The sequence below is a fragment of the Siniperca chuatsi genome, linkage group LG23 (assembly GCF_020085105.1).
Source record: "Siniperca chuatsi isolate FFG_IHB_CAS linkage group LG23, ASM2008510v1, whole genome shotgun sequence".
In the NCBI taxonomy this organism is placed as follows: domain Eukaryota; kingdom Metazoa; phylum Chordata; class Actinopteri; order Centrarchiformes; family Sinipercidae; genus Siniperca; species Siniperca chuatsi.
The window spans coordinates 15581342-15594002 of NC_058064.1; the positions used below are offsets into that span (position 1 = coordinate 15581342).

A 12661-nucleotide genomic window follows, 5' to 3' on the forward strand; every position below is an offset into this window, starting at 1 on the left:
TTCAAGCCAAAACCATTTTTTGAAATAGAACAATGGTGAGATTACGGTTGTGTTTATGGTAAAATTCAATGGAAATCAAATAAATCAAGCATTCCTTGTCTATTCGGCATCTGTTTTATCCTGATACAATCCATGCAGGTGGCCTGGCAGATATAATTATGATACAACTGACATCCTGCCCAGTGTCCAGCTAAATAACATAATTTCCTGCAACAAGAGACATCATTTCCTGTAGTTAGTAGTACACATCAAAACCCAAGACAAAACCTCCTGCTGCTCCAAGAATACCCATCTAAGCACTTTATCTGTGATTGTGTGTGTGTGTGTGTGGTTGAATGTGGTTCCTGTTTAGATTTGTCTTGCTGACACAATCAACTGTCCTTGAGACTTCGCACTATGGAATTTAAAATATGTCTTTATCCTTCCACTTCTATTGTGTAGCATCTCTAATAACAGTACGGACATATGCACACATTCAAACACACACACACACACACACACACACACACACACACACACACGCACACACACACACAGTCATTCAGAGTAGCTTTCTATTTGTCTTTGCCCCCCATAGATGCAAACGCACGCACACACAGCTTTCCAATAGACCCAGATCATTGCAACAATGGCAAGTCCATGTCTGTTGTCATGCCAACCCTCCCCTGACCTTTGACCTCTGTTTTTGAGCAGAGGCACCCTGGTTCTTCTGAAGAGAGTAGCAGCGGCTTTATAAGGGGGCACCCGTAAAACCCTGCACAACTTCAACCGCCTCATCATCTGACCCAATAAATCACCGTCTGTGCGTGCATGTGTGTATTGTGTGAGTGTGCCGTTAGGACCGTTAAAAACCAACTGGGGCTCATGTGAGAAGAACAAACCTGGATTGGGTTGCACCAGCTATTGGTGAACCAATATTGCTACTAGGTTTGTGTGTAAAGTGATTCATAAGTTCTTTCTAACTACTAGCTACTTCCAAACTAGTGATTTACTAAATCAGGTTACACCATTAAAAAACATCTTAGGTAGTAAAAACTTAAGTAATGTCTAAATTGGTTGGCTTGTAAACATCTGTAGCACTGTTCAATAAAGAATAACTGTGAACAGAAAGTCACAAGCATCACAAGTTGTAACATAACTGCCAAAAACAACAGTTTTAGGGGGCTAAACAATATACAATATTTTGTTATATTTAGATATGCATACATGGAGAAATATAAGTTTTAGAGTTAGTAGTATTCATGCAGTTTAGAATGAGAGGGTAATTTCAGATTATGCTAACCTAACCGACAGAATTTGGTCATTTCGGCTAATGTTATGGGCATAATATTTTGTAATTTAAGGTATATTGTGGTATTTCTGTGAAATGCAATTTAAAATCTTAGTTTATTCATCATAGTTTTTTCATCTTGCTTTTTGATCACGTGTCAGGTCAGATATGTTGACTATATTTAATATCACCTCTTTTGCTTTTCAAACTAAACGGGTCATCACTTAAATTAGCAAGATAAAATAAGTTTTGTCAGTTAGCTCAGTTAGCAACGCAACAGTTATACAGTTATAGCAGTTACTGGGTGGAAATATTAAGTATCTAACCTCTATGTAAGATCTTGTTTTAGAGATGTGTAAATGTCCACTTAGTATACACTTATATTATTACTAGGCAACGTTTGAAGTTAGCTGGTACAACTGGCTACTGATCTCTAAACAATATATGAATCACAAAAAGCCATCTTCATTCTCTCCATTTATGATAGCAAAAATCCCTCGAAAGCTCCAAGAAAGATAACATATGGACAGAGGGAGAACATTATTCATGTGTGTGTGCGTATTTGCCTGACATGAATCTGGATTACATCAAAGTTTCAGAATTGGACTCTGATCTTCTCTCTAGTCTCTCTGGGCTATGCAAGCAATCCCATCTACAGACAAATGTGTGTGTGAGTCTAAAAGTGAGCGCTTTTTCATGTGCAGCAGACATATGTGTGCGCCTTCATTCACGTCTATACATTCACATGTCAACACGTCTAATCTATCGTGAGAACATTACTGCTTTCTCCCATATACATTTCCACTAATCCCTCCAGCAACCGATGCAGGATTAAATTACCATCAGTCAATCCGACTTCTGATCATTCAACACAAGAAAAGCTGACCCTGTATCAGCGCTACAGTCGACCTCAGGCTAATTCAACGGAATGTGTAACCTGCTTTGCAAATCACTGGTCTGTATTAAGACTGACGTTGGTCCCACACATCCCCTGCTTTTACACGCTAACAACACTAGTTTGTGTGCATACTACTTATATCTGCATGTCACAGTAGCAAAGAGGAAGCCTATATGATCAGTAAAGCTGAATAAAAAAGAAAAGTAAACTGCACAAAGCAGGAAATCTGTTCGGACGTGGAAATGAATCTCTTGTTTCCATGGAGACATCCCTACAAACACTAGACAACCCAACAGACAAACAAAACAAAGATGTCTTCAGTGCCAAAAGACGGTGCCCTGCAAATAATACCTGTGGCAGTTAGGAGCCTTGCAGCAACGTTAACAAAGCACTACAAGGTTTGAGCTATTGTCTCTAGCATCATAAAGGCAGTGCTGTTGAACAGGCAGACATACAGCCTAAATACACCTCAAACAATAGATACAGATGTGACCCTGCAGCTAACACGGGACAGTATGCTAGCCTGATTTATCACCTTTTTTTGTCAAGGCTACCAAGTATGCTATGGGCTCTATAGCTGGTAAGAAAGAGGCCAACAACCTGTGAAATGTGAGAAGGTATGCATTGTAGGCTAGCGTTAGGCCAAGAAGCAGGTTACTCTCTTTAACAAGTTGCTGCTGAAATACGATCCTGGAAGTCTTAGGTCAGGCCAGTGATGCTACAGCTTTCAGTGTCGGATACATGAAGGAAGAGCCAGAAAGAAAAGGAACAAGATAGGGAAAAAAGTGTATGAAAAGAGGGATTGATGTCTTTTGTCGGAACATAGCATAGCACATGCATACCAGTCACCATATTAGCTTTGAAAGGATATGAAATAAGCTAGCACATGAGCACAATTTGAAAGAAAATCTCTATGATTTTAAGCTCTGATAAATTATACACTTAATAACCAGACACAAACTATAGGATCTACATGTTCAGGTAGGCCAGTGTTATCTTATTTCCTGTCTGGTTTAATGTTATAAGAACAATACCCGCAGGCTCTGGAAGTTTGTTGGAAATTAACACTAGCAATTGACTGCAATATAAGCTCTTCTAATATAATATTACAACTGAAGTGGATACATGAGCTACGTTGTGAAATAATCGCTGTCTATTTTCTGAGATTGGACTTACTAAAGAAGCAAGAATACCATCGTGGGAACATCTTGAATAATTTTAGACACTGTGAATGAAACAAACTAAGATGTCATGCAGTAAAAAAAGAAATCCTACGAAAAAAAGATTAAGATTCGATTGAGATCGTACCATTATGAAAGTATCTCTAGGCTACATATAAAGACAATCCATGCTTAAATGAAAACCACATATATGCTTAAGCTGTCTAGTGGGAAAATACAGTTGTTGAACTTTTGACCCTTGATGCTGAAGCTAGGCCCCTGCGTTTCTTGCAAGAAAGCTATACCATAATTCAGTGTCAAAGGCTAAGGCACAGGGGTGAGCACCGTGTCAGAGTTAACGTCACTAAACAAACTTGCACTGTTAGGATAATCTCCCGACTCAGCAGTCAAGGTCAACTGCCTTGGTAGCCTCAAAGAAATCCACATTTCATACACTTAACTCCCGCTTTATCACTGCTGAGCTTGCTCACCCTGAAAACTAGTTAATTATGATCTCGACCTTCAATATGGGCTACAAAAATATGGGAAATAATGCAATATTCACCTCTAGTGTTTCTATAATACAAAGTCTTCAGGCTTAATCAGTATCCTGCAGGAGGAGCAGCAACAGCTGGCTGGTTGATTAAGTTCCTTACCTTGTTGTAGTAATGCAGCTGGACAGAGTGCCACTGACCGTCACTGACCCCGCCTGGGATGTAGGGAGACACTGTGGTCTTCGTCTCCCCTGGATGACAAGAGAAGGAGGGGAGAAAGAGAAAGAGAGTGAATGGACGGAGGTTGGACACGGGGCAGTAACAACAGTGACAGTGATGAGGGAAGGAAGGATGCAGGGTAGAGGAGAAGAATTGAGTGGGGGAAAAGGGAGAAAACATAGCATAAGTGAATGATGAATATGTACTTTAAATGGTTAAGCACAGCTGCTGTTTTCCTCTACTGCATAGTTTCAGTTTAACATCTTGACATTATTCATTTAAAACGAGAACAAGTAACTTTTTCTGTGAGTGGAATGGGACCACAAGCAGGAAACAACAAACATGTTTTCTCGTGAGGTACAATGTGTTTAATTAATCATTAATTAATTCTACTTTAAGCTTTTGCTGTGACATGCTTTAATATGTTGTAAAATTAGCACAAGAAGAGAAGCGTCAAAAGACTCAATATCTATCAAAAGCTTGCTAACATTAGTTAATGTTAACCGGTCATACCAGACAAAGTAAAGCAGTAGCAGCTAAACCCCTGAGTGTATTGAATTATATTTCTTATGAGTTCAACTTTTCATTTATAAGAAGATGATTCAAAAGTTAAATAGTCTTGCTTTAAAGTAACTGAAGGAGAGAAGGAATGCTCACAGAAATTTCTACTTCATTCAACATATTCCGCAAATTATTGATAAGTTACCATTAAAGGAAAACTTTGTAGCCTTACATGACATACACAGACCCATACACACAGATACACACACACACACACACACACACACACTATGATCATAAATCAACTGTTAGCTGAAAGCTACTATTAGTCCGTAGCATCAATGGCTCTCAGTGAGAAGACTGTAGAGCACAATGGCACCAGATTTACTGGGGGTTTACTCTTGTTTGTCAAGGGCAGGAGCAGCCTGGGCAGGAATCCACTACTCTGGAAATCAGTAAACAGTACAGCAGCACTGACAAGTAATGTGTGCGTGTCTTTGTGTGTGAGCGCATGAGAGAGTTAATAAGTGATGTCTCAGTTTTCTGGCTGTGCACATGAGAAACAGAGAGAGGGCGAAGTATGTGTAAGCAAGTGATTGTATGTTCTACTTCGCCCATGTATTTACTACACTACATAAAGATAGAAAAGCATTGAAAGAGAAACACTGCAAACAAATCAAAGACTTTCCTCCCACTCCTCTCATTAACCATGAGTCATAATTCTGTATTATAGTATTTAATTTGACGAGTCATGCATTCAACATTTAGTCATATTTCAGATTTGAAGTGGGGCACAAGGACTTGGCTTGGCTGCCAAACGGGCTTCACCCAACATAATCATATTGAACTGGATTCCTCTCTGTATGGTACCATGGGAAAGTAGACAGACTCTGAAAACAACAGTCACCACTCCAAAGAACATGTGTTTGATCTGCAATCCAACAGCTACCAGTTTTAACAATGATTGTGGGTGTGTGTGTGTTGATTGCACATGAACTGTATGTGTGTTTGTGAGTATGCGTGTGTATTTGCATATTTGTGTGTGTATGCATGCTTTAAAACCTTGCATTGTTTGCAAAAGAATTTTGAGTGATCTTCTACTTGTGGGTCTTAGCGTCTGTGTGTGTGTGTGTGTGTGTGTGTGTGTGTGTTTGTGTGTATTAAGTAGGTGTTTTTTGGCCAGTTAAGTGTCTGTGCTATCATTAATCAGTCTAGCAGCTCCCTTTCTGAGGAAGCAGCTGCTCTCAAAACAGTAAAACACACCCATCTCTCTTACCTACACACACAGAAACATACGCGCGCACGCACACACACACACACACACACACACAAATGAACATGTTCAAACTCTCCTACATTTGGATACATGCATGTACTAACACACACATACACAAAAACATACACCCTTGCCAAAAGAAAGCGCATGTTGATAAGAGTTATTTAGCGGGCTCTTTGTAAAAGTCACTATAGATAAAGTGTACTTACACCTGTGTTAATCTACTTACAAGTGGTTACACATACACTGGCGCACACACACACACACACACACACACACATACACACACACACACACACACACATTATGGGGCCTAACCTCCAGAGAAGGTGAGCTGAATCTGCTCGTCGATGATCTCCAGAGCGATGAAGTCGTGTTTTTCATTGAATCTGCCGTTGTAGAGAAGCAGAGCGTTTCTCTCTCTGGTAGCAAACCTGCAGAAACAGAAGGGGTTTCAGGGCGTCTTTTAGATTCTATGGTGGTGAAATCAACCCAAAACTGGAGATACAGTATGTGGTATCTTCTTAAACAGTTTATGTGTGTCTCAGTTTGGCAGAAACCCTACAAAATAGCTTTGCTTTTTGCTGTATAAAGGATTCATTTATCTAATTTAAATTCCAAAGTGACTTAAAATAAAACGATGGATGTTCAGATTTGTCACACAGTAAGGTTTGTGTGGATTCCAACTGTTTCTTTCGGCTCATGTTTCCTGTCACATTTCTAAGCACCCATAAAACAGACCGGGACTGAACAGTTGAAGGCCTTGCAGATAGCTTTATGATGAAAGGGCCGAGGAGCTCTTGAGGAAAAGTCACTTGGAAAGGAAAGGCAGGATGTGTAAAGCCGGTGGGCCGCAGAGAGGAAACAGTTCCCCTGCCTTAGATGATGCATGAGTGTATCCACGTGTGAGAGAGGGCTAAATGAGTGCAGTACCTATTCGTGATTAGTAGTACTGTGGTGTGTAGCTGTTTGTGTGTGTTAGGAGTGTAAGGTGAGGGCAGAGGAGTCAGCCGACAGATGCCAGTGAGGCCAGCAGGGCAGGAAGTCAGGATGGCTGTAGCCAAACACTGATAAGGGAACTCATCACACAGCCTTTCCTGTTTTCACCGTACTGCGAACCTTTCTCACCGTCATGGTGTCTACGAACTCGCATTTTCAAACACATCTTACCTATTACTGGTAAGGAAACATGCGAAAAAAGCTTTTCTCTGCGTAATATTTACTGTGTGTCGCAAACAAGCTGAACCAGAGTTAGTTTCCTCCAGCAGTTTCACAAGCACAGCTCATAAAGTTGCACATTCAGGTGGAGTGTGTGTCGTCTTTACTGCTATATGTGTGTGTGTGCATGTGTATATTGAGAGGAGGGAACGAACGGAGACACAATGGAAAAGTGTGTACAAGTCTCGGCACGCCCCAGCTGACACACACTAGCTCACTGAACTCAACTGTGTTTATTTGTGCAGCTCCTCAGTACTCCCTAAATTACCATTTACTACCCACACTGCTACAAGTATCACAGACATGTACCGCTGTTGCTTTGCTGTGAAAAGGTGATGCATGAGTAAGAAAAAAATATATATATTATATGGTGAGTTTAATGGTCAAGATTTTGTAAATCCAAATTTTCGTACATCTTTAGAATACTCTTTAAAAGGAAATGTGCTACTTGAATTTGGTGGCAAATACCACATACTTTGTATAAGCAATGCATTCTCACAGGCTATTCCAATTTTTAAGAGCAATACTCATTTTAAGAGTTTGAAGAGTGATGTCTTTTTTGTTAACCTTTCTATATACACAACAGCAAAAGTGTAAGTAACGGATTAAATGTTATTAGCGTTAATTCCAAGGCCAATGAACACATTATTATAAAACCATGGGCACAGAACCCACGGATTTGTAAACCATGCGCACGGATTGGCAAATGACTTCTTGCTTTAGAGAACAAGGAATGGAGCATTTTGCGTCGACCACATCCGGTTTCCAGTTTTTTTTAATAAAGCACTTTAAAAAGCAAACAGGTTTTGCACCAAAGTGCTTCACAAAGACAGACATGCATATATGCACATACAAGCATAAAGGCATATATGTGCATAACAGATGTTGTGGACATAAAGCAAGATTAAAATCCGCCAGCTAATTCACCGGCTAGAAATGAGTCTACCTCTTACTGAAATGAAGGACCAATTGTTTTCAAAAATTAAAACTAAGAATGTCAAGTGTTAAATCTGCCACCCTCATTGTAAACATGTGCCATACGAGAATTGAATGCTTGACAGACAACAATGACTAAGGGGGATGAGGCCTAATAAACGGTCAGTTACCTATATCTTGAACTGGCATCCTCACATAGTGATTTGAAAAGAATGGATGGCACTTTGTGTTCATTGGTAAAGAAAACAACAGGGAAAGAAGGAACAAAGGTGAAACTCACGTGAAGGAGACAGTGAAGTGGAACCTCTGCCTCAGGCCTCTAAAGGTGATGAAGGACTGCCCAGGGAAGCTGCGGGTGGTCATCTCACAGTAGGGCTTCTCGTACTCCCCCAGTGGACACTGGCACATGAAACCACCTGCAAGCCGGTTGACACACTTGCCACCGTTCTTACACACACCGGGTATACACCGTCCTGACGATGCATTCAGCTCACAGTGCTCGCCTATGTGGAAAAAAGAAGGTGCTTCAGTTTAAGCTTACAGTTTCTGAGCTGTGTTGCATCTGTTGTATGTCCCATGTTGGTTGTTTTGTTGGTTGTTAGTTCATTCTTTAATAATTTTTTTACTGGGGTTGACACCTTTACCTGCCTTATTTTCAACAGGTGACATTTTCAAACCCTGTCTGTATACTGTAAGACATTGAGTTGTCAGTAGCTATGAGGTATGTATTGCAATTGCAGTGCAATGCAATGTGAATGATAAATTACCTCATCACATCATCACATCATCAATTTATTATCATCTTTTCTGTGAAGCATGTTATCCACCCTTGACTGATATACAGACTTATCAGATGTATCATCTGTTTGGAATCCAGTTGTTTTAACAAGATGCCTTTGATTATAAGTCAAGCACACTTCTACAACAGCGGTAACATTATGTTGTTAAGGCCCCCTATAAAACACCAGTTTAAGAAAACCCTATCTCCATCTAAACATTAGCAACAATGACAAAGTCCTGTTTATAGGCCTTTTCTGAGAAGCGCAGGTCTTAGCCACAATCTTAGCCAACAATTTGGCCATATTTGGAGAGAAGAGAGAGGATGGGAGATAAAAAGGAGTAAAGAGCAAGGAGAGGGAGTGACAAGGGAAAAAACTTGAGTGGGTGAAAGAAAGAAAGAGGGAAGAAGTTGAAGCCAGGGATGAGACATTCTTCCATTAAGTTAAATCTGTGGCTGAACTCATGTTGATACTTTTAAACCATTTTAAGGTCAGATAATAGCTGACCAGCTAAATCCATCTTAACGTCACTCTAGCTTGGCTTTTCTGAAGTTACAGAAAACATTCACTCTTGAATGATCACACGACATTCCTACAATTATTTCAGACTGCATGTAGGAATTGCCTTTTTGTGTACCCACTTTCCCACAACCATTTCTACATCTACTTTAACTAGACATGTCCAACATTTACCAGAATTAATTAAAGGAACTTTCTGTTTACAATCAAAATTGGATATAGGCATCTACTACGTAGGTCTATATGACATTTACTGATGTGCAACTGTTGTATTTGAACTGATATTGGAATGGAGATGTGCAGAGGATGGAAGGAAACATCACATCAACTGTGCCAAGTATCCACAGGAATATAAAAAATATACCAAACAGGTTGATCCAGTAACTGACCAGCAGCCTCAATTGAGGTGAGTAACGCATGCAGCCAGAAGCCTGTTTTCTAGTGATTAACCTGGACCTACCAGCTTGGCTCTAAACAAATCTATATGGCGTTTTGCCTGGTTTCCTATTGGGAGTTGGTCTAGGCATGGTCAAATCCTCCAGGAGACCAACCAAACTAACCAGGCTAACAAGGAGACTTTCGATTGGCTCATTGAGGTCTTGTGACTCCTGTTTGGAGTCTGTCCTTCACTGCATAACTTGAAGGCTGCATGTTGATATCAGATTTAGTATATTATATTATCTAATTTAGTTATCTCTCGCCATTGAAGAAATTCCTCCTAAATTACCATGTGGCTCTAGCTTTGGAGGGCCAGTTGGGCCAATCAGCGAGTTGGGCCTGGTTTTCTGGCTCGGCTCATATAAATTCCTCCACTAATACACCAGCAGACTGCTTTCTGACAGTAATATTATTTGTGATAGGTGCTTCTGTGTCCCATGCAGTGTTGTGTGTCAACTTGCTGTCCAGACAAGATCTCTCCACCCAGGACACAAACAGACCCCTAACACCACAGCCTGGAACCAGCTAATGGCCCTTCTCTCTTCAGCATAATCCTTTTTTCCGAGGGCGAATTATAAGGATCTGTTTCCCTCTAATATAGGAAACTCAAGGAGGACAGAGCGGGCCCCCTGTCATCAGCCCCATAATGGCCCCTGATGGGCCCTGACTATCTGGAGTTGAACTGTGACCTTCAAAGGGGGGACACTGAGATATAGGTAAGGGAAATATGATGGGTGAGTGGAGAGAATGGACATGGGGAGCAGGAGAAGAAGGCGAGACAGGGCCAGTGAGTGACAAAGGCAGGTATGATCAGGTAATTACATCAGATAAGATAGAGGAAGAGAAGGAGAAGAGAGGTAGAGTGTTGGGAGAAACAGAGGGAGAGGAGGTATGAAGGCTGTCAGAGGCCCTCCAGGCTCTATTAGGGAGAGACAGAGTAGCAGAGCCAGTCAGTCAGGTATCAGATGTACGAGGGGGAAGTATGGGAGGAAGATCACTGACATCGGGAAATATTTCGGAAAGTGATTTCAATGAGAATGATGAAAGCTTCCGAGGCTTCCCATAACTCATCAACCATGTGAATGTTGTGCAGGATGACTGTAACTGCCAGCTTCCAGGCAGAGTTTAGGGTTCTTTGTCCTTTTCTCGAAATCAGTGAGGTACCCTATCGAGTTTTTATGTAAACAAACACAGTTATGTTCACATTTAGTGTTTCTCGCCAAATCACACTGTGGGGATCTTTGAGGTCTAACCAAGTGTTGAATGCATTTCATTCCACATAAAACATTTGTAATGCCAATTTTTGGAATATTTTCAAACTTGCATTGTTTACATCCATGTTTGCTAGTTAGCAGGCTTCTTCTTCCCTCCCTTTTGCTAGCGCTTTGCTAAATTTCTTGGCACATTACCACAAGGGTGTGTGTTTTTGTGTATGCTCATGCATGTACATGTGTCCTTTTGAAATTTGAAAAAATAACAGATGTTTTGGCTAATTAGGGGCAGCACAAGCTGTAAACACAACCGTGACATATCATCACCTTATAAAGTAGCCTATTTACACATCAAGCATACATGTTGCAACATTAGCATTTATTCTGAGTTGTGTTTCTGGCCACCCCACTAATTTATATTCACTCTCCTTTTAGGTTCGTTTTGGTCTCCACTAACTCCTGAAACAACGCTGATTATAGCGGTGAGAGTGAACCAAAACAGTAAAGCTGTGGGCCTTAAAACTAAAATAAAGATGAGCTAAAAGATGCTAATACGCTCCATAGAGCTGAGGAGGACTACAGAGTCAGACTATAATGATCTGAATTTGTCACCACAAGCGATCCCTTTCACATTACACATTTTGTCCATTGTTAATATAAAAATATTGATAAGAGCAGCTTTAAGTTATAGTAGTCACTGATCTGTTGAGTCTTGACAATGTGTCTGCACTTTGGCTCACTCGTGTATGAGAGAATTTGTTTACTTTTCAATAATCTTTACTGATCTCAAGAACATATTTCCCATCTAAAAACAATGACAGAGGGACAACACTTTGAAGCAATAGGCATGGGTACTATTACTTTCAAGTAGCACAGAATGTGGATTATAGGGGGACAGTGTTTTAGGACAGGTTATACTAGAGAGTAAGATCTACCTCTTTTTCCCGTATTGCTTTCACATTGTGCTCATATTTCACAACATTACGATTATTCAAAATTTTTAAAGCAATAATGTTAAAGAAGCTAATGTGGTTTTGGTGAATGGGTTAAGTGATATTTGAGACGGACCTGGTTTGACCAGTCTAGTCTGCATTCCGTACACCTCTATACAGCAATAAATCTATATATGTATGTGTGTGTGGCAGGTGGCTATACCTACAGTATTACAAAGCATGTTTTCCCTTACTGAACTGGGGTCGACCTCAAGCTACAACAATAGGTGGTGAGAGCTTTTACAACCTGTCAGTGCGGTTTGGCAGTTTTGTACAAGTCATTAAAGCCTTTGTCAGAAAGAATATGAGCCTTTGCAAATGCTTATAAAAGACTTTTGGAGTTTTCTTTGGAATAAAATCGTCTGTGGTTGCTTTAATACACAGACTAATTACCACATATGCGTAATTGGTATTAAGCACAATATAGCTTAGTTTAGGCAAAAGACACTGTAAGATATTTTTTCTAATAATACTTTCAAAATAATAAAAATAAAGAGGTATCAAAAGTAATCCTGTCTAGTACTTTGATAGTCTTCCCACATCTCTCCAATGAGATGCAAGCTACAAGTCCAATAAGTTAACTGTGCCAAAAGGTCCTAAAAGTTGGCACCAACACCGTGTAGGTTTTGAGGAAGATTATTTTGAAAATGCAGGCCTTTAATAAAAAATATTTTTGCAATTGCATGGCAAATCCTGCCAGTGTTGGTGCAATGGAGGGCTACAACCAGGATCTGCATGCCATAAAATGCA

The 12661-nt window shown here is 40.2% G+C and overlaps 1 protein-coding gene across 8 annotated transcripts in view; it reads right to left on the reverse strand.

Moving 5' to 3' along the window:
* celsr1a (cadherin EGF LAG seven-pass G-type receptor 1a) overlaps window positions 1–12661 on the reverse strand; it is a 98538-nt gene that overhangs the window by 45060 nt on the left and 40817 nt on the right. For all 8 annotated transcript variants that reach the window (XM_044185346.1, XM_044185347.1, XM_044185342.1 and 5 more), the window contains exons 4-6: window positions 8253–8475; window positions 6137–6252; window positions 3985–4073 (exon numbers count right to left, since the gene is read on the reverse strand). In XM_044185346.1, coding sequence (XP_044041281.1) covers window positions 3985–4073; window positions 6137–6252; window positions 8253–8475 — 428 coding nt within the window. The remainder of the gene's footprint in view (window positions 1–3984; window positions 4074–6136; window positions 6253–8252; window positions 8476–12661) is intronic.